The following is a 21,900-nucleotide window of genomic DNA, read 5'->3' on the forward strand; positions in this document are numbered from 1 at the left end:
GAGGTGGGAGCTATGGGGGGGCTGTGGCTGGACCCCCATCTACAGGAGTTTCCCTGGCTCTCCCTGAACTTGTTCATGGGTCTGGGTAGCATCTTGCTGGCTCCCCTCCAGCATCCTCTCTGGGCATGGGGACAGGTCAGCACTCAGAACGTGGTCGATCCTCTGGAAAACTGAATCGGGGGTGATCATGGGAATCAGCTGGAACTTGAGTCTCTGGCTTTGGGCTTTCCTGGCTTGTTACCGTGTCTGTGTCTCGTCTGCTGGATGTCCCTGCCAGAGACGACCCACAGGACTAAAGGGGCCGTAAGATCCCCTCAGACAGTCTGATTCTCAGGCTGTCACGACATCTCACCAGCACAGACTAAGGAAACATCAGGTTATGTCTTTTCATGGTTGACACGAAGATCTTGTCTGCAGTCAGTGGGGAGGGGTCCCTGTCAGTATTAGCCTCTCAGACACTCTTGACCCCCTAAAGTGGATCAGATCAGATTTTTATGTTCCCATCTACAGGAAGTGGAGGGCACACGGGGGATGCCTTGTTCTGTAGCAGTTGTCAGTCTGGAGACCCTGAATCTTGAATCGTAAAGGATCATCTTCCCCACCTGCCCATTCTTAGCTCTGTCCAGTTATCATTTCTGTGCAGTAGATAAAAGAGTCAGCATCAGCGGTATTGAAATGGAAATTTGGTTATAGTAAAATCCTGGCAATATTTGGGAAGGAATTAGACTAGGACCTTCTTCTATCTTTAAGTACACGCAGTTATACTTTCTCTAAAAACATAAAAAAATCTTACAGCTTTGACCTACCTAGTGGGTCAAAGCCTAGCATTGGTGCACACGGCTTTAGAGAAAGATGCTCTTATAAGATGGTGCCAGCGGGCAACCTGTTGTTTCTTCTTCCTGTCTCTTGCATTCTTTTTTAAGTAATTTCTTGGACACTATATAGGCTATGCCAGGAACATTAAAACTTTTCAATTGTTATTGATTACTTCCTTTCCTCCTCCCTCTGTCTTGTAGAAAAATTCTTAAACTTCTATAGTAATTATCCCCCAAGAAGGTGGAGGTCTTACTTTATCATGCAAGATTCCATAGGAGTGTTTGCTTTGATTTTATCTGATATGGTTTTAAAAAGGCGATTAAATTAGATGCTCAGCAAAGTGGCAGTGTGAGGGGAAGTGTGGCCAGCGTCCTCCACAAAGTGCTGCTGACGTACAAAGGAATGTGTCTGAAACAACCAGAAAAGCCACATCCACCCTGGGAAGCAGCACAGGACACTCAACCAGTATTATTTAAAGTTTCATTTACTATTTTCTAGTGTTTACCCTGAAAAATGTCTAGGGTGACATACAGCATGCATCTTGCACTTATAAAAATCTCCTACAGTTCAGTAAAGGTACTTTCAGACTGGCAGAAGACTCTTGACTCCACTTGGACCACCATCCCCTTTGATGCTTGGCATGTTGTTGACAGACTCAGTTCATTTTTTCCAAATTTGCATTCTTCTCTCTGGACCTAGAAGGACTCATCTTAGCAGTTTTATTCATGTGGGCCTAAGAAATATTCTGAACTTCTGTTTTACCTTCGTTGTTGAAGAGACTCTTCAGTGGGTATGGAACGCAGGTCCACAGTCCCTCTCCTCTGCCTTTTCTGCCATTCCATTGTACGCTTATCATTTACGTAAAAACATCAGCTGTCTGTCTTCCACTTGCTTCTTGGAAAATGGTACTTTTTTTTTTTCTGGTTGCTTTTTGACATTTTCTTCATCTCTGTTTTTTTAGCAATGATAAGCCTAGGTGTGAGTTTATTTACCCTTGAATCTGAAGCTCGATGCCTTTTGGTCAGTTTTGGAAAATTCTTGGCCATTATCTCTTTTTTTTTTGCAGTGTTTGGCTGGGGTTGGGTTTGAACCCACCACCTCCAGCATATGGGGCCAGCGCCCTACTCCTTGAGCCACAGGCGCTGCCCTTAGCCATTATCTCTTCACATATTTTTTCTGACGCATTCTCACGCTTCTTCTCTTGTGGGAGTGCTACTGTACCTATGTTAGACCTTTTCATCATGTTCTAAGTATCTTTAATTTGGAAATGAGTATATACTATGCTAATTTAATTTAGTATATACTATAAGAGGTAGGCTGGAGCATACATTCCATGAAGGAAGGTCAGGAGGAAGATGCAGCCTACTTGATAACTTGGCTTCTTTGTTTCTGACTTTTTCTTTTTTTCTTTTCTCAGTGGTTTGAGTAGGAAACTCAGGAGAAATTGCTCAGGTTGGGATGTTGCGTGTGAATGAAGCTTAGCAGACCCCGCAGTCCTTCTTGCGGGATAAACAAAGCAAGGCCACTAAGCTGGTGAGGCAGCAGCCTGGTGATAGGGAGAGCGCTGGTTTGGAGCAGGCTGCACACATCTGGATCCTGAATCCTTACTTTGCCGTGACCTTGGGCAACTTGCTTCATTCCTGTGTGCTTCAGTTCTGTTCTCTGTAAAAAGGCAATAATTATATTACATCGCTCAAAAAATGGAGAGGAATAAATAAAGTAATAACACAAAGGACTTAGAAGAGTACGTCACCCACAGTCACACTCAGCGAGCACACTTGTTCTTGATGTTATTATTATATCCGTCACTGCCCTACTTATTTCAAAACCAGTCAGCTCTTATCTCCCGTGGGGCGACAGTAACCCCAGAACTGAGATGGGCACCACACTGAATATATACTTGACCCTCGAACAGCACAGCTCTGAACTGTGGGAGTCCACGTATACAGGCATCTTTTCTCCAAAAAAATATACAGTGGAGCCTCCATAGTTGACCTACATTGACCTACTTCCCTCCATGGACCACCTCCCTCAGTCGACCTAATTTTCATAAATCAGGCCTAGATCCTTATGTTGACCAGTTAGTTACAGTCCCTTGGATGGTCACCTAACAAGAGTTTCTACTGTATTAGAAAAATGTTTTGACATGTGCAACAATTTGTAAAAATTCACAAACTATTAGCCTAGAAATATTAAAAAAATAAAAAGATATGTCACGAATGCATAAAATATATAGATACTAATCTATTTTATCCTACTAGTCTGTATCATTTATTATAAAATATACACAAACCTATTATAAAATGTTAAAATGTATCAAAACTCAGCACACAGACTCTTCGCAGACCATACATAGCACCATCTGTAGTCAAGATACAAGTAAAGATGTCATTAGTATTAAAGTGCAACTGCGTAAGTTAACTGCGGTGTATGCTGCACGGCTGTATTAATTTTGTAGCCACCTCCTGCTATCGTGATGAGCTCAAGTGCTGCAGGCATCCACTGAAAATGCTGTGTGACACTCGTCACCTCGGCTGGGTCTCCGCAGCAAATTGCATATTGTAGTAAAATGTGGTCCCGGGTAACCTGTGGGACCCACACCAAGTGCCACTAGTGACGCTGGAAGTGCTTCCAAGAAGCAGAGAACAGGCATCACATAAAAAGAAAGACCTGGAACTGTCTGCCCCCCACATCAGACAGACGACTCGTCTCGCAAACAAACTGCGTAAACTTGCCGTACGGGTCAATACAGTCCGTGAAGGTGTTTTCTCTTCTCCGTGACGTTCTCCATGCCGTGTTCCGTTCTTGAGCTCACTTTGTTGTTAGAATATGGTGTGTAACACATACAACACACAAACATGTGCTAATTGCCTGTTTCTGTTCGTGGTGAGGCTTCCAGCCAACAGTAAATGCCTCTGAGTTAAGTTTGGGGGAGTCACAAGTTATACTCAGATTCTCGACTTTGGAGGGGGCAGCATCCCTGACGTCATTCAAGTGTCCTTTGTACTGTAGGTTACAACCTTTTCATCTCAAAGGTTACGGGGTGCTGTCTTCCGTTGTGTGCTCAGCATTGCACTGGCGTGGCACGGCCTGTGCTGCGTGTTGGGGCTCCTGGGCTGCTGACTGACTCTGGTCTCCCCCACAGTACGGGATGCTCCTTTACCAGAACTATCGAATCCCTCAGCAGAGGAAGGCCTTGCTGGCCCCGTTCTCCACACCAGTGGTAAGTAAAGCTAGCACCTTCCAGAGTCCAGTGTCTTTTTCAGCGGCTGTGTCCTCATATGTTAATGAAATGTCTCATTTCACACGGGGTGACCAAGAGAAGCTCCAGAAAGAGCATGCACATTTCAGGGGAGCCAGTATGTCCCCAGCAGTGTGAGTGTGGGGAGCAAGCTTCTGCACCTGCCTGGTCCCATCCTTGTACACCGCCCCCCTGGGGGTTGTTTCGTGAATGGCTGTCTTTAAACGCTGGGAAATGTCAGCAGGCAAGTCCCAGCTCTGGTCAGAGCCACTCCTGCCTCTGGCTTTCATTTCTTTGAGCTGTGGGACTCACGGGTGCTGCGGCCTGTAGGTTCCCGTCATCCCCCTGGTAAGAACCTAGAGATGACGGTCACCCCTCTTGTCTTCTCACATGTACTTTACTACCTAAAGGTGCAGAAACACTTCACCGTCCTGAAATACGATCTTAAAGGTCCTGCACTGTTTGTTGTTGCAAGATGTCAGATGACACCACAGAAAGTCCGCGTGTCCCCTGAACTCACACAGCTGAGGGGTGACTTGTGAGGACCAGGCTCGCCCTGGCATTTCTGTCTGCTTTCCTGGGGGAGGCCACATGGCTCATGTCCTCCTGGCACTAGGTGGCCGAAGTGCCTTCTGTGAATGCTTAGAGAAGAGCTGGAACAATCTTTATTCTTACTTAGAAAGACCAGTCATTTTTATCTCAAAGGCCACTGAATTTCCCACCTGAAAATCAGGATTTTCAACTTGAAACGTCAGGAGTGCAGAGGTGGACAGATGGGACATTCCCTCTCTCCCTTTCTGGGTCATTGTTCTGATTATTTCATGCCGAGATGTCCCCTCATCCTGCAGTGACTCCCTTCCCCACATCTTAAGAACTTGTGGTCCTTCCTATCCAGCGCAGTGTCTCGGAGAACTCCCTCGTGGCCATGGACTTCTCTGGGCAGACAGGGCGAGTGATAGAGAATCCTGCTGAAGCCCAGAGCGCAGCCCTGGAGGAGGGCCACGCCTGGAGGGTAAGGTCCCGGGTAGGTGGGGTGCTTGTCCCAAGGCTTGGCCTTCTCCCAGAGAATGGCTCTGGGAGTGGGCAAGGCATGGGCTGTCTGCTGGGGGCTCAGAGTGCTCACCTGTAGGCACCTCCAGGTTTCCTCACCCAGCCGTTCCCACTGCCTCCCTGTCCCCTGGACTTTCAAGGCAGGGAGGGGAGGAGCTCTCTGCCCTCCTCAGCATGTGTGTAGAGCTGTCCTACTGAAGAGTTGTCAGTGTCACCCGTGGAGCCCACCAAGCCCAGGCCTGCAAGGCCTCCAGGCATTCACATTGTGGCTCCACCACTAAGGGCGTTGAGGCCCCTGACAATTCCTTCACCCCCCAGGGTCAAGCTCTTAATCTCTAGATGGGAAGAATGTCACCCAACTCTCGAGTTCTCATGAAACGTAAAGGCCGTGTGGAAAGCACATTAACTTCAGGGGACAGGGAGAAAAGGAAGATGTCCCCAAGCACCAGGGTTCCAGAGACCGATGTCTTGAGAATGCATTTGTCAGCTTATCCTGAGGGTATCAGGATGTTCGTGGCTTCTCTGTTATATCTCCTTGATGTGAGAAGCAAGTGTCTCTCCTTCAGTGCCAAGATGGCCAGACAGTCACACCAGGGCATTTTGGGTTTCTAACAACTGGGACGCTAAGCTCTTCGCTCTCAGTGTCCGGATGGGCTTCGGGCGGGCAGAGCCTCTCCTGAGCCTGCTGCTCTCTGCCCAGCCACCCTGCCCTGAGGTTGGCACATCAGGTGATTTGTTGGGGTGTCTGTCTATTGTCCTCAGTATTAACATGGGGGTTTCTCTTTGCAGAAGCGAAGCACGCGGATGAATATCCTAGGCAGCCAAAGTCCCCTCCACCCTTCTACCCTAAGTACAGGTAAACATGCGCTGGCACCTGATGTTTTTTTACCTAAACAAAATCAAACGGCTCCCAGCCCTCCACCATCCCTGGGCTTCCCAAAGTGGGCCAAGTACCCAGAGTGCACCAGCAAGGGGGGTGTGGGGCCCAGGGGTGGGGGCTTGGGGTTCACGAGTGTTAGTTGTGCTGTAGGGGGGACACTGTAGGCAGGGGTGCCACTGTCCCCTGCCCTTTTCCCGCCCCACAGTGATCCACAGGACGCAGCACTGGTTTCACGGGAGGATCTCCAGGGAGGAATCCCACCGGATCATTAAACAGCAAGGGCTTGTGGACGGGTAAGAAGCCAGCACTGCTGAGAGCCGGCCTCCGCTGAGGTTGATTGTGCTGGGCTGTGTTCTGTTTAAGGCCTGAGACATCCTTGCAGCAGAAGCACTAGTTTCATCCTCATTTTAAAGGGGAGAAAACACAGGCCTTAGAAGCCTACGTGGGGTACAGGGCTTACCCAGCTAAGGGGCAAAAAAGGATTCTAATCCACGTGTGTCCATAATTAACTCTGAGATGAAACTTGAGCAGATGAACACAAGCTGGTTGCTTCACCTTCATAAGACAGTGGCAAAAAGAAGGGAAAAAATGTCTGTCTGCACCTCTGGATTCATGCACTTGATCAGGCAGCTTTTGCTCAGAACAGACAGCCCCAGACCTTGGTGTTCTCTCTCAGCTGCCAGCGGCTGAGTGGCCCTGCTCACCCGGGCCTGCTTGGCTGCGGCTGGACCATCCAGGGTGGTTTCACACATGTGTCTGGCGGACAGTGTCAGCTGTCAGCACTGGTGTCAGGGTGACTGGGCAGGTTGGCCTGGAGTCATTCACAACGGGGTGTCACTGGGCTCCAGGAGCAGCATGAGAGGCCGGACCACAGTGCAGAGCGAGAGGCTTCCCAGGTCTCCGGCTGCGTCACGCCTGCTGCTGTCCCATCAGCCACACCAGATCTCAAGGCCACACTCAGCTTATCTGAGAAGGGACTGCCCAGGATGTGGATATAGGCAGGGACACGGGGTTCAGTTACCACCTGACAATACTGTGGGGTCAGCTCTCCCTGCAGCCTGGAGGATTCTCCTCCGTGAGTGCGTGAGATGCCCCACACTGCTCCGTCTGCTCAGAAACAGGTTCTAGGAAACTGCTCAATTCAAAGAACAATCCTTTCGTCTTACTTTACCTCTCCCCCTCCCCACACTTCCTTCTCCTTCGTCTCCTTCTCTTTGTCTTTCTTCTATTTTAAAGGAAATCCCAGATATACAGATCTTACCAGGAAATACACTTCAATGTGTGTCTCTAAAACGTAAGGACAAGAATTCCTCACTGTCCTGTAAGAGCCAATCCATGTTCAGATTTCCCCAGTTGTCACACGGAAAGTTCTTTAAATTAAATTTAGCTTAAGTTAGGATCTGCCTTCTCAGGACAGTCCTGGAGTCTAGAATAGTCTCTCCTTTTTCTTCTTTTTTCCCTGATCTTTTAGTTGTTTGCTCATCACACCCTTGTGGTTTCTTTTTTTTTTTTTTATTGTTGGGGATTCATTGAGGGTACAATAAGCCAGGTTACACTGATTGCAATGGTTAGGTAAAGTCCCTCTTGCAATCATGTCTTGCCCCCATAAAGTGTGACACACACCAAGGCCCACCCCCCTCCCTCCGTCCTTTTTCTTTTGGTACTTTCCTCTGTCCCTGATTCCTGGTAGTCAGAGGCTGATTAAATGCGCAGTTGCTCCAGCTTGTGGTCCCTGCGGCCCGTGTGCCCCTCCCCTGCTAGTCACATAGTCGCCTTAGGGTGGAGCCTGAGTTTGAGCGCAGCCATCCTGAGCCTTCCCTAGTAAAGTCTCTTGTCCCTGTCCGCCTGATGCCTTTGGCAGCTGTTGGGGCACTTGCCCAGGTTAGTATTTGGTTAGGGTTCCCAAATTGTCATCTAATTCCCTCCTTCATTTTCTGGGAGACGCAGCTACATGCTTGATTTTTTGCTCTGACAAGTAAGTCAGTTCTCAGAATGATGAGTTGGTGTGTGTTCTGCCTTCTTCCGCTGCTGACAGACAAAGGATATTTGGGTTTGTTTGGTTGGTTTTGTTTAAACTTTACTATGAACTTAGAACTTTATGTGTTTGACTGGTTTCAGCCAAAGTTTCTTTTTCTTCTTCATGCTCACGTTGGCCCTCACTGGCCAGTGGTCTTTCAAGTTGGTTCCTGAGTTCTTTGGACCCAAAACCTACAATGTTTGATTTCGTAGGTAACAAGGTAGCTTAGTCTCAAGTGACACATTCTCTTAGGAGCCCCGATTCTTTCTAGTGGCTGATGCATCTGGAGGCCACCATCTTCAGGTCTTTTGTTAAACCAAAAAATAAATATTTGGGGTTCACATTGATGTCGCTATTCAAATTTGAGATCAGAAGGTTTGTAGTTCTTTTCTGTTACTCTGAAGATCTCAGTTACTGACGGCATTAACATAATTACTTATTTATATATGTGTGTATACACACACACACACATATATAATATCTTGTATCTCATATTCAATAAGACTCCTGAATTGAGATTTCTTTGCAGTCCCTCTAATCTATAAGGATTATTCCAGGCAGGTTGCCTTCAATTACCATGGCTAAAGTCACTTAATTCTTCTCTGCGGTCCTGTCACCAGACTGTTTCATGTCAGGCTTCGTCTCAGTTTATTTAGTGTTTGTGAGTGGATTTGACTATTTTGTGTGGTGGGGTGCTGCTTTTTGAATTATGTAAAACTTTTCCCTGGTTCTGAGTCAAGCCTATAAAATTGGGCACATCCTCTGTCAACGACTCTGTCTCTGCACCCCCTAATTTGTAACCACTTTTCCTCGTGTTTGTTGATGCTTCCGTCATTTTAAACATACAAGCAAAACGTATTTGTTTTTATATTCAGTCCATCCTTAAACCAAGGCAGCACACTGGCTACCGTGCAGACTTGTCCCACCGGAGTCCTGAGGACCAGCCCACCGCAGCATGGAGATCGCGCAGGTTTCTTTCCCACACCCAGGTTCTCTTTTGTGTAGATAGAACTTCCGTTTTTCCAGCCAATCTCGATTGAGGGGCCCTTGGCTTGTAGCCAGGCTTGTCATGACAGACAGTGCTGCGTCAGTCATAATTCCGCCGGTGAGTTCTGCCAAGTGGGATTGTGGGTCCAAGGGGAAGGCTGACATGCTGCTGTGAAGTACAGCTGGACTTCCCTGGGCAGGGTCTGCGCCCTAGGGTCGTCCTGCCAGAAGTTAGCAATCGCGATGGTTTCCCAGAGCCTCGTCCCCCCAGGAGCACAGCTGAGCTCTGTGGTCCTTCCGTGAAGGAGGCTGAGTCTTCCCGTGTGTTTAGGGCTGTTTACATTTCCTTCTTTTTGGGTGATTCCAAGCCGTCTGTTTATACCTTTTGCCCGTTTTTCTAATCTGTTTCTTTAAAGTTGCAGGCTCTTTTGTTTTTCTTACTCGTAAATCCTAAAGGGAGTTGTTCATCTTTGTTCTAGTGCTTTATTTCATTTTTTCTTCTCTTTCTCCTTCCTTCCCTCTTTCCTATCTTCTCTCTCCCATTCTTCATTTTTTTCTTCCTTCCTTCCGTATTTTTTCATTTATGGTTTTAATTTTGTTTTTATTGAGATCCCAGATGCATCTGGAATGTATTCATCCTTCTGTACTGTGTAAAGAATGAGTCTTCATTTTATTGTTTCCCCAAATCATCCCCAGACTACTTACCTGATATGTCAGCTTATGTCAGCTTTGTCACAGAGCAGTCTTTGTTAAAGCATTAAAAATGACTTTCCCCATAAATATAAAAGAGGATTTTTTTTTTCTCTAAAGTTTCTTGCATACCTAAGGAATGAAACGCTTAATATTTGAAATTTCTCTTTCTGTGACATTTTGAGTTTATGGTGGAGAGGAGGTGGTTAGTTCCTGGGGTTCTAATACAGTCCACACCCATTTATAGCCCTGAGCCAATTCAAAACTGGCTTGGAATGGGGCAGAGGTGTCACCACTAACCCTGCTGTCTGGCACTTGTCCTGTGGAGGCTGAGCTGGTTTGCCCCCCACGTGATGTCTTTCTGCTGGAGAAGTGAAGGCTCCACAGGAGGCTTAGTTTAGTGCTGTGGCCAAGTAGTATCCTTCCCAGGGTCAAGGGCAATGGGGCTGCATCTGTACCCCTGAGGAGCAGGAGTGTTCAAATCTCATGCCGGTGAGGGGGTGGGACATGTATGTTTTGAAGAAGCTTCCTGAGTGATGTGGTTCTGAGAGAAGGCCCACCTTGGCCTGCTTTGAATTAAGAGAGCCACCCCTGGGAGGGTGCAGGGTGAGGCACATTGCAGGCCAGCATGACCCTGCAGGTGAATTGTGTGGCAGCCCCTTTTTCTCCCCAACAGTGTTTGTCTTTCAGCTTTTCCTAGAGTGGAATTCCACTTAATGAAGCTTCCATCCATCGTTCCAGACTAGTAAGGAGATAGGACACCACCTGTTACCTTTCTTCCCCGCAATAAAACCTGCTTGTGGGATCGGCCTTGTTTGTCAGCAGGTGTTTCTCACCACCTCCCTGGAATCCATCATTGTCGTTGAGGCTGCCATTGCCAGCTCCTACCTGAGGCTGCTGTATTGCTAACATGACACAGAATTATAAATATCGGGGCCACTTCAGGTGCCCGCTCAGGCTGCTCATCTTCCCCTAATGCCTGGTTTTGGGGAGGAAATGTGTTTGCAGAACAAGGTACATTAAATAATCAGACCCCTGTAGAGAACATGAAGGCAAGCCAGTTTAGAGGGGAAACCACTGTGAAAGACAGCACAGAGTTCCAGGCTGCTGTCACACAGCTGCATTCCTGCATCTTCTGTCTCAGACGATACAGAGTCAGGAAGAGAGCAGGCAGGGCCAGAGAGAAAGGGACCTCCGAGCCTGAGTAACCCTGGGACGTGTTCCTGAAAGCCTGGTGTCCATCCCTATCCACTGGTGCAGGTGATCGTGTGTGCACCTGAGCCTCACGCACTGTCCTGCTCGCTCCCTCCCCATTTTGCCGTCCACACCCCACTCAGGGCCTGCAGGAGAAGAGTCTTTTGAAGGACAAATATAGCTTCCTCCTCTCTGCCACACCCCCACCCCCGCCATGCTCACCCACGGTGTGGCCTTTCTGCTGTCCCCAGTGTCAGCCTCTGTCTGCCTGTCTGCACTTCACACCCCTCCCCTGTTGGACTTGCCCAAAGTTTTGCAAAAAGCGTGAGTCCTACAAAACGCTATTTAAAAGGTAGAGACTGGTCCTGGGGAGGCATCTGTACTCACATACCATTGGAAACCTCAGCGTCATGGAGCCCCTTTACCAGAAATGGTGACTTAGCAGATGATTGTAGTTTGACTTAGCAGATGATTGTAGTTTGGTTTCTAGTGCCTTCAAAATATCTTCCTTCTTTGTAGCTTGGAGTAAGTCTTTGGGACTTTTTCCTCTTCCTTCCTAAAGTGTAACTGTTTATCTTATTAGCTAATTCTACATTAGTTCTTGTAAAAGCAATGATTACATGCCTCTTCATGCCATCCAAATTAACATTTTTTTTAATGTTGAAATAATTATAGGGTTGTAGAAAGGTGTGAGAACAGTAGTATGAGTTCCCACGTACATTCCGCCCAGCTACCCCGGTCGTTAATATTACAGCACATTTGCTATAACCTCAACTATTCTTTTGTCCTGAACTGTCTGGGAGTAAATTGTGGCATGTTATCCCTTTAATCCTAATGATTTCATAGCAGAATTTCTAAAATCAAGGACTTCTCTTCCATAACCACAGTACCATTATAAAAATCAGGAATTAACATTGGTACAGTTCTTTTTTTTTTTTTTTTGGCCTGGGCTGGGTTTGAACCCACCACCTCTGGCATATGGGGCCAGCGCCCCACCCCTTTGATCCACAGGCACCACCCCATTGGTACAGTTCTATTATCTAATCTATTACACATGTATTCTAATTTTGCTATTGGTCCCAATTGTATCCTTTATAATAAAAAAATTCCTTGGTCCTAAATATTCTGCTGCCCCAGCACGTTTTCATAATTCTGATATTTGTTATAAGTAGGAGCTAGTTTTTTTTTTTTTTATTAAGACAGGATCTCACCCTGTTCCTGAGCAGAGTGCAGTGGCCTCGTCATAGCTCACTGCAACCCGAGACTCAGGCTGTGGACATCCTGCTGCCTCAGCCTCCGAGTCACGGGGACTGGAGATGCTCGCCACTGTGCCTGGCTGGGTAACCGGGAGCTGGTGCTTGCAGAGTGCGCCTCGGTTTAGGCTGGACTGCTTCCTCCTGGTTAGATTCAAGTTGTACCCTTGGGGTGGGACCACCACAGAAAAGGACTACATTATCCATCCTCCCAGGAGGCCCCCTCAAGGTCAGTTAGTGTCATGCCTGGCGGTGTTAATTTGAAGACTTGATGAAAGTAGCACCTACCAGTAAGGCAACTGTTTTTCCCTTTGTAGTAAATATTAGGAGTCTGATGCTTTAAGACCAAGAAAGTCTTCTGTCTCCCATCCGACTTTCACCTGCCCGTGTTAGCATCCATTGACCATCTTCTTCATCATTGCATTAGGAGTCTGAAGCACCATTCTTTGATTTACGTGGATTGACATTCACCTCTCAGCAAGAGCATCCCCTTCTCCCCTGTCTGTTTGCTCATTTATTTGTAAATGCCAGCGTGGACTTGGCTCCCTGTTCTATTCAGTATAATCCAGTACCGTGCTCTTCTTCCTTTTGGTGCCCAGATTTAGCCGCCTGCCCCCTGTGTGTTTCTGACACGTCCCCTCTTCTTTGGGATTTTCCTGACTCTGGTGCAAAATGTTCCAGCTCCATCCTGTAGTTCCCTGCCTTATCCCTGGAGCCAGACAGATCCCAGAGGAGTCCTGGTTTCTTTCAATGGGAAACGGCAATTTGAATTTGCTGCTGCCACTAGAGGCCACTTGGACACCAAAGCTCTAAAGCCCGTTCGTCACTCCGAGAGAGAGAGAGAGAGAGAGAGAGAGAGAGAGAGAGAGAGAGAGAGAGAGAGAGAGAGAGACTATGTAATCAGTTCTGTGAGAGAGAGAGAGAGAGAGAGTATGTAATCAGTTCTGGATTTTAAACATTTTTAGCAATCAATTATTTTCTATTCTCCAGGCTTTTTCTCCTCCGTGACAGCCAGAGTAATCCAAAGGCATTTGTACTCACACTGTGTCATCACCAGAAAATTAAAAATTTCCAGATCTTACCTGTAAGTACTGATATTTTCAGAACCATCCTGATGGTTTTATTTTCTGATTTCTTAATGCAAAATTTTGAGCTATAAACTAACAAACTAACTATAGGTTGACAAAGGTCAGATAGTTTCAAGCTCACAGGTGAGAAGCTTTTCAAGTTTATTTAGCGGTTCGTTCTTGAAATTGGAGCTGTGATTCCCTAGAAAGTGGTGGTACTGTGCTGACGTGACACCCCGCCTCCCGCCTCTGAGCTCAGAGTTGCAGCTGAAATGACAACTGACAGGGGAGATCAAGGTCACAGGATGGGGGTGGGGAGGAGGACAGTTAGCAGAGGGGCACAGTGGCCATGTGCACCTGAGGTCAAGAACATAGGGGTATGCTGCAGATTTGACTGGTGACCCCTGGAGTCTAAGGGACATTCTGATTTGTGCTGGCATATACTGGGGCTGCTGAAGCAGACGTTGGAGAACTATCCTACGGTCACGTGACCCACCCCTCCACCCCCCTAGAGAGAAGCATGTTCCTTCTTCTGTGGGGTCCTGGGATCAAAAGACAGATTCTGCCTTTGAACAACTCCAGAAACTTTGTTACAGCGTACCTTCCTCAACACCACTTCTTTCACAGAGCGATTATTGTGAGATATGTCTAATATGGTTTTAGCTCACTCTTCAGCATGCTGAAGTTCAAATTCTAGTTCACGATTTGAGTGTTAAGTCAACACTGCCAAGAATTCACAGTTTAATTGGGGATGTGAGACATAAAATTAATAGCAGAGGTTTTTCATAGCGGATCGATAATTGGCAGGTAATGGTAACTTTTCATGAAATGCCAAGAAAATTCTGCCAAAAAAAAGTGGCCATATAGTCTGTAGTCTCCTCTCAGAGACTGAATCTGCAGGACAGCAAGTAAAGGCTTTAAGAAGGCTCGGCGGGGCCAAGTGCACCATTCCACTGGGTGTCCAAGCTTGCCTGACCCCCTTTTGACTCCAGTCACAAGGATCATGTACTGCCAGGGAGCTGGGGACCAACACGCCACATCAGGCTGTCATTTGCTTCCTGCTGTGCTCTGATACCCCATTTCATAGAGGAGGAGGCTGCCTCCTTGCCCTGCTGAGGGAAGGGAACAGTGTCTGAGCTGGAGCCCAGACCCTGTCCCCAGATCCCACTTCACAGCATCTGCAAACACAAAATGACTATCTGAGGAAAAGTGCCTCTTTCACAATCCCTTTTGATTTTCCGCCAGCACTGTATCATTGGCACTTAAAAAAATAAAATAAAATGGAAGAGCATTTCAAGGTAGACAGAGTATGTAACACGATTGTCCCAAATAACCCCAAACCCTGTAAGTAACCAAGGAACAGTAAGTTGGGTCCGACAGCAACAGACTTGCAGCTTCTGTGCCTGAAAACAGGCTGGGGGGGTTAGAGTTAAGAAATGGTTCTAAGTTCAACTATCAGCCGAGGGTTAAAGCTGACCTGCGGTGTGTTCTTTGCACTATGCTCCAGTCACTGACTGTAAAACTTGCTGGGTTAAAATAGCGGTTAGGACTCTGCTTTTTTCTGGAAGGTACTGTAGCGTTCCTCTGTTTAAAGAGAAATAGCTGCAAAATGTTTCAGGACCTGGGAAAGTTGCTTTATCGGCATAATCATGTTGATCCCTTACAGTGATGTGACAGTTACTTCTCAGGGAAGCACGGTTACCCTCGGGGGCTTTTTTAGGAGGTGGCCTGTGGCCATATAGTGAGGACCTGGGTCTGTGCACTCCTCATGGGGTGTGCTGTGTGACATCCGTTCTTATAAGTTAGCTGGTCACTTAGTCCTCATGAAATGGGTGAGACCCCAGAGACTAGAGAAGCCAGATGTCCCTGTCCCCAGTGGTCCCTGTAACCCATCCAGCATTTGTCACTCACTCAGGGACATGGCAGCCCCAGTCCTTCTGTCCCCTGTGTGGTCTCACCTACCTTCCTCACCCACATGTCCCTTAGGAATCAGACCCAGGGCAGACAGAGCCACTGCTCCCACGGGCCCTGCTTCGCACCCTGAGCCTGTGGCCTCTCACCTGGCAAGTGTTCTTGTGTCTCCCCAGTGTGAAGACGACGGGCAGACGTTCTTCAGCCTGGACGACGGGAACACCAAATTCTCTGACCTGATCCAGCTGGTCGACTTTTACCAGCTGAACAAGGGAGTCCTGCCTTGTAAACTCAAGCACCACTGCATCCGAGTGGCCTTATGACCTCAGATGTGCTCTTGCCGTCGGCTGAAGACTGGAGGAAGTTAACACTGGAAAGAAGAAGAGGTCTGTATGTTGGTTAAGAAATCACATCTGTTTTGCACCTTGGGACTCAGAGTGAGATGGGTTCGTTGGGTGCCAACCGACCAAGATTGACTAGTTTTGTTGGACTTAATGACAATTTGCTGCTGCGAATCCAGCAGGATCGCCCACCCTCCCCCCACCCTGTGTTCTTTGGCTAAATCCGGGAGGGCATGGAAGAGCCAGCACGAATCGGAGAATTAAACTGGAATGATCGTCTTGGCTGGACCACTTAAGAACAAGAACCGGAAAGAAGTGATTGGAAGTGAACTCTTGCCCTGGAATAATCTTGACAATTAAAACTGATATGTTTACTTTTTGTATTGATCACTTTTTGCACTCCTTTGTTTCCAATATTGTATTCAGCCTATGGTAGGAGGGGTGTGGCTTTCCAGCTCACATAGGACATAAAGAGTTTCGAATGTGCAGACTTCAGACTGAATACAGCCCCCCGGTGTGGCCAGAGGGTAACCCACACCCTCTGCTTGTCACCAGTGTGGATTCAGCTCCCAAATTACAAACCACCCCCAGCCCTTCCCGGTATACTTGAAAAGCTTTTCTGTTAAAGTTACAGGTGTCAACTGTGGTAGGCATTTGGCATGTTTTGTGGACTTAGTCAACCAACCACGGTGTGTTAATCATTTCTCTATGCTCAGATGTTAGACCCTCTTGTTGTTCTTGTGTCTTGTTCTCCACAGTGCAGGAGACTTTATTTCTTTGGGAAATTCACTCAGCACAGCAGGGCTGAGTGACCTCGCCTATAGATCACTGTAGGCCAGCCTTCTCGGGACACACCTGGTCCCCATCGCCTGCCGGCGGTGATGCCGTGTAGGCCACCTGGGGCCCTTGCAGCCTCGCGTGTCCGCAGCCTTCAGCCTGCTCTAGAATGATCACTGCCCCCCCGGCTGCAGTGGCCTGAGTCATTTCATGGCTGACGTCCCTCGGGGGATTAAAGGATCTAAAAGGAAATGACACCTGGTTGGCTTCGTGCTGTGTCCTGTGAGTTTCCATGGTGATAAGGACAAGGAAACACTGCAAAGGGCACAGGCGCAGGCTGACTCTTAAAGACCTTTGTTTGATGAGCTCCGTCCTGCTGAAAAGCCCCACAAGCCAGCACGTGTGGCGCAGCCAGGAGGCCCCTCCTGTGCTGGCCGAGGGTCACCAGTACCTCACAGTGGCTGTGGACACTGAAGAGTCTTATCAGCACGACACTTGCTTCCCGCTCTGGAAGATGGGTCCGACGGTGGCTTGACTTGTCACCTGGTCCCCTGCATGCCCCCCAGGCGGCACCCTTTGCCACGTCCCCTTAGCTGAGTTATCAGGTGTTAAGAGTGGCCATTTCTTTACCATTGATCCCTGCAAAGCAGAAAGGACTCCCTTGATAAGCATACAGACTACTGTGGTGAGCCAAATTCTTTCCTTTTCTGAGACAACACCTGACTGGCTCTTCTGAATCTGTGCTGGCCGCTAGATTGCCCCCAAACCCAGCCCACTGAAGTGCTCCCTAAGGAATGGCACCTCCGCGGTCCTCGGCCGACCTGCATAGCTTAGGGCAGGCGCGGACCGGGCTTCAGTGGGGCAGATCAGCTGAGGCCAGTCTACGGCATAGAAACACTGTATTGTAGTTCGCAGACCACACTCGAGTTGTTTTCCATGAAATGTGTACTTATACAAGTGAAGAATTTTTGAGCAAAACATGTTTTCAAGCATAAGTGCGCAGTTGCATTTTCTTCCTCTCGCAGCCAGTTACTCTTTCGAACCATTGACGGTGAGGTGATTCTTGAGCTCATACCTGGCAGCATGGCTCCCCTGAACTTCACTGTAGGGACAGACGCTTCGGGCACACCATACCTTTTCCCTCTTCACTGGTTTGAGGCAAAACCTCTTAAAGGAGAAACAACTCTAGGACTTTGCTGTTTACGTAGACCAGTACCATCAGTGCGTACCCCTCTCTCACGCTCTCTCCAGTAGCCAGCTAGTATCTGCAGTATTTCGTATTTATAAATATGCGTTTTATTTAAAAGGAGAACAGAAGCTTGACTCTGATTCGCAGTTTTGTACGTAGCTGGTTTGATGTAGTTTTTTGTACTTTCCCAGCCGAAGTGGATTGTTGGAGGATGTGAACCGCCTCATGCGGTGCAGACTTCCTAGGCCCCCAGCCCTGGCCGTGAGCCGGGCACCTGGCAGTTTTCCACCTGAAAACAAGAAGTCCCGCCAACCAGGGACGGAAGGACAGTTGACTTTTATTTTTGTATTTAATTGACATGAATGTAAAGGGGACAGCTCAGGGTTGTTTTGGAGCCTGTTGACTTTGTATCTCTGCCTGTGATTTTCTTTTCTAAATGAAAACTCCGTGTAGCAAGCGGGACACAGTTGCGAAGCAGCGCGCCAAGCGCTTGGTGGGCAGAGTTGACAGGTGAGCTCTGCTGCGTTAGGTGTTAGAGTTCCAGGACTTCTTTTGTTGTTGTTGTTGCTGTTGTTGTTGTTGTTTGCTAAATCTTGAAGAAACATGTGCCTCAGCCTAGATGTTTGTCTTTTCTGCACTTAATACCTGACAGTTAGACTGCCGGGCGCGCCTTGGCAGGGGCCGGGCTTGCTGGTGGTAGATTTGTGGCGTCACAGTGCAAACCGCAGTGACCGTGACATGTCCGGCGTGTGAGCGTTTTCAGGGAACGCAGGAGGTATTAAGGACAACCCCTTTACTCCACGTGCTTCGCTCCATTCTGTACATAGCTCCTTGGCTCGTGAACTTAATTGTAAACTTTCAGGTATTTTTGTACAAATAAAGGACTGATGTTCTGTTTCTTGTAACTAGAAATAAACATGGATACTGTGTTCTTCACTCCCTGTTGCTTGTCGTTTTTTTTTGTGTCTGTTATTTTAAAACACTCTGAGCAGTCATTCACTAAATACTTTGAAAACATTCTTCTTACCACAAGGGAGAAACTAGCGCCAAAAATCGATAGCCATGCAGGATGTCTTTTGGGGTGTCCTGTGCAAGTTCACTTGGCCATGGTGACAGGCTGGACTCTCAGCTCCCGTGGCGCTCCAAGTGGGTGCCAGCACAGTCCCGGTCAGCCTCTCCTCCCTGTTCTCACCTGCAGGACTCACAGACCTCCAGAGGTTTCAGTAACAGATATCCGTGCAGTTTAACAAAGACCTCAAGAAATTCATAAACATCTACTTCGACAGGCCCCAGTGGCATTTTTTTCCCCTCCAGTGGGACAGCCCACAAGAGCCGCAGCATAGAACAACAGAGGGAGGAGGTCAATGAAGGGCGAGCAGAGCCCTGGGGGGAGGCGGCCTGGAACGGTGACTTCAACCTTTTATTTCCCAGTACCTATGAAACCTATAGTTAAACTTTTGCTTCACGCTTCAATTCTGTTGGGGGAAAAAAGTAAAACAAAGAATATTCTTACTGTGCTTTGAACTTCTTTCAAAAATAATTTATGATCTTTAAAAATCTTCACAGCACATCTGAGATCCTTTCCTGGCACACCAGTTGAAAATCACTGGTCTGGAAGGTGTATGAAGGATGATGTGAGGGGCTAGTGACCGCAGGCTGGCAGAGAGTACAGCCTTAGCCGATGTGTATTCTAGCCAATATGAGATCCCTGGTCGCAGGTGACTAATTAAATTTTAATTATAAAATGAGAAGTCAGTCTCTTGGTTCTACCCGTCTCATTTTGGGTTCTGTACTCTGAAGAGAGTTACAGAACGTTTCTATCACCTGTGACAGTTTGATGGGCTGCCCTGGGCTCGGGCAGACAGCCTAAATTGCAGAGGTGAGGCTGATGGGAAAGAAGAGGACTTGGTCTGAGAATCAGCTTCCTGTGTCCGGGGCATCTCTGAATCCCCAAAGCTCAGCTTCCTGTTTGAGACTGGGACTGTTTCCACCTCTGTCTCACCCACAGGGCGACCACACTTCACGGCAGAATGCGCAGCCCCCCATCTGCTGTCTTTGGGCTGCTTTCCCATTATGATGGAATGCTGGTGGATTCAGGTCCCAGGGCTGTGTCATACATAAAACTATTTTCCCACCCACCCCCCTCCTCCTTAGGCTCCCTAAAAAATGGATGCTTCCCAATTGGGTACCACCCTCCCCAATCAGCACATGTTCTGGAGTGATATGGAAAGGCAAATTCTGGGCTTCCCAAGTTAATTGCCATGACGGTGCACTGCCCTCTGCCATCGTGAGCCTCACTGCCCTCTGCCATCGTGAGCCTCTCCCCAGATCAAGTCTCGTGTTACTGTGTAAGCATGAGGGTGTAAGGCCCCCAGTGCAAGTGGAAATGTCATCTGGGGTGCATCTTCAGACACAGCTGCCCCTTTTGCTGTGGGAGTAGGAGGTGGAGAGGACTCCCCCAGGGACATGCAACTTTGTCCTGAGCAGTTACATTTAAAACAGTTATCCTTCTACATAATCCAAACTTACTCTAAAAAGGCATGGTGGGTCTTTCTGGATTGATGTGCCCACTGTGATGGAAGCACCCAGCCAGTCACTTTTCAGATTGTCCAATACTTGGCTTTTTTTTTTTTTTCTTTGCAGTTTTTAGCCAGGGCTGGGTTTTGAACCCACCACCTCCGGCATACGGGGCCAGCACCCTACTCCTTTGAGCCACAGGAGGGCCCTACTTGGGATATTTTTTAATAGAGGTGAGGGGACTTGCATTATATTTCCCTTTGTGTAGACATTAAAATGTTAGTAATACTCAGTTTCTGTACCACTTTACTTGTACATAAAATACACCTGTACTGTACCAACTTTCTGGGAGGGTTAAGGTACTTTCCAGGGTAATTTAGAGCATAGGTGGTTTTCTTCCTCCTTACTGAGTCCAGCTGTAAGACTGAGCTGCTTTGAGCTTGCTTTCCTGACACTTTCTCTCCAAAATGGGTGTCCCCAGTGTGCCACCGGGCAGACACAATCCTGCCTTCCTGCCAAGGTTCTGGTTCAGTAGGTTGGGTGGGGTCAGAAATATGCCTTGGTACCTAGGCACAGCCCTTACTGGGAAAAAATTCAGAGGCAATAAATCAAAGAAAGCACCCTGGTAGCTTCCCCTGCCACATGGTAGCAGTGTGACCTGGAGAATCCTTGCACACACCTGTGGAAGCATGCTGTGGAGTCACACCAAGGCAGCCACGAGCCTAACACCTACTCACTCTCATCTGGGCTTTTTAAACCGGTTCTTCTCCTGGCCCTCCTTGCCTGCAGCATGAACTCTCTGTCTTGATAGTAAGCGTTTTCTCCCAGAGTGCCACGGGTGGACAAGATCAACTCCAGCTTACCCTAAGTGCCAACTGTTTATGTCTGTGAGTCTGCTGTGTCTCCGTCCCTCACCAAACTGTCAGAGACTCAGCTTCCAAACCTACTGGGGTTCTGGTAGGATGTGGCAGTCTGAGGGTTACATTCAAAAGTGCTTGAGGCTTCCCTCAGCACACCAGCCTGCACAGGGAGCACAGGTGGAAAAGGCCTTGGAGGCTTGCTGACCCCAGGCAAGATGTGGGCAGCCACCAGTCCAGCACAGCCCCATAAAGGGCTCTGTGAGCATAGGGTGCTGTGGACAATGTCCAGAGATGGAGGCGATGCAGCCCCTGTTGACTCCCTCCCAGCCTGGGCCCCACCCCTTGCCAAAGGGCAAAGAAGCCAGCCAGCTTGAGAGCAAAGCCAGGCCTGCACCTCGTGCCTGGGCTGGGTTCCCAAAGGTGCCCAGGATCCCTGCTCTTTGCCACTGGGAATTATACTGAATCATCAATTACAGAACCTAAGACACTAGGTAGCCTTCAAAGTCACGTTGAAACTCTGGCCAGGTGACTCAGCAAAAGCCAATGAGCTGAGGAAAACAGCACATGCCCAGGAACATGATAAAGGTAATAGAAGACTGGCTGGTTTGTGATAGGAGTTTCATGCCACTGACTAATCCTCACTTTCTCACTTCCCAAATCTTGACAGTCTTTATTTCTATAGAAAGAGATCACCTGTTTATAGAGGGTTTTGAAGTTTTCAATTGCAACCTACAGTAAGAAAAATGTTTTATATGGTGACCCAGTGCACTTATATATAACTGAAATAGAAGTTTCAAAGAGTATGAACTGCCTTCCCCTGCGCTGGGGCATAGCGGAGTCACACTAGATCAGGGAGTCCCAGTCAAGGTGGATTTGCCTCCAGGAAAATCATGCAGTGAGTCATTCTCCAATGTCACAACTGGGGACTCCTGGCACCTACCAGGTAAAGGCGCAGCTGTGGCTACATAGCCTCAGCCTGGCCTCACAGTTACACAACCCCTGGCTGGACAGGGGGATCCCCAGATGGCTGCTGAGGCCTTGTGTCTGGGTACATCTGTGGGGTGTTTCTGGACGAGATCAGCATTTGAATCACCATCATGGGCGGGCCTC

General features: G+C 48.0%; 1 protein-coding gene across 6 annotated transcripts in view; it reads left to right on the forward strand.

Moving 5' to 3' along the window:
• GRB10 (growth factor receptor bound protein 10) overlaps positions 1–15,821 on the forward strand; it is a 211,601-nt gene extending 195,780 nt beyond the window's left edge. For all 6 annotated transcript variants that reach the window (XM_053608790.1, XM_053608785.1, XM_053608788.1 and 3 more), the window contains 6 exons: positions 3,962–4,039; positions 4,953–5,069; positions 5,897–5,963; positions 6,193–6,280; positions 13,119–13,212; positions 15,283–15,821. In XM_053608790.1, coding sequence (XP_053464765.1) covers positions 3,962–4,039; positions 4,953–5,069; positions 5,897–5,963; positions 6,193–6,280; positions 13,119–13,212; positions 15,283–15,429 — 591 coding nt within the window. In that variant the 3' untranslated portion in view covers positions 15,430–15,821. The remainder of the gene's footprint in view (positions 1–3,961; positions 4,040–4,952; positions 5,070–5,896; positions 5,964–6,192; positions 6,281–13,118; positions 13,213–15,282) is intronic.
• The last annotated feature ends 6,079 nt before the right edge of the window (positions 15,822–21,900 follow it).

This window comes from Nycticebus coucang, chromosome 11 (genome assembly GCF_027406575.1).
Source record: "Nycticebus coucang isolate mNycCou1 chromosome 11, mNycCou1.pri, whole genome shotgun sequence".
Classification (NCBI taxonomy): Eukaryota; Metazoa; Chordata; class Mammalia; order Primates; family Lorisidae; genus Nycticebus; species Nycticebus coucang.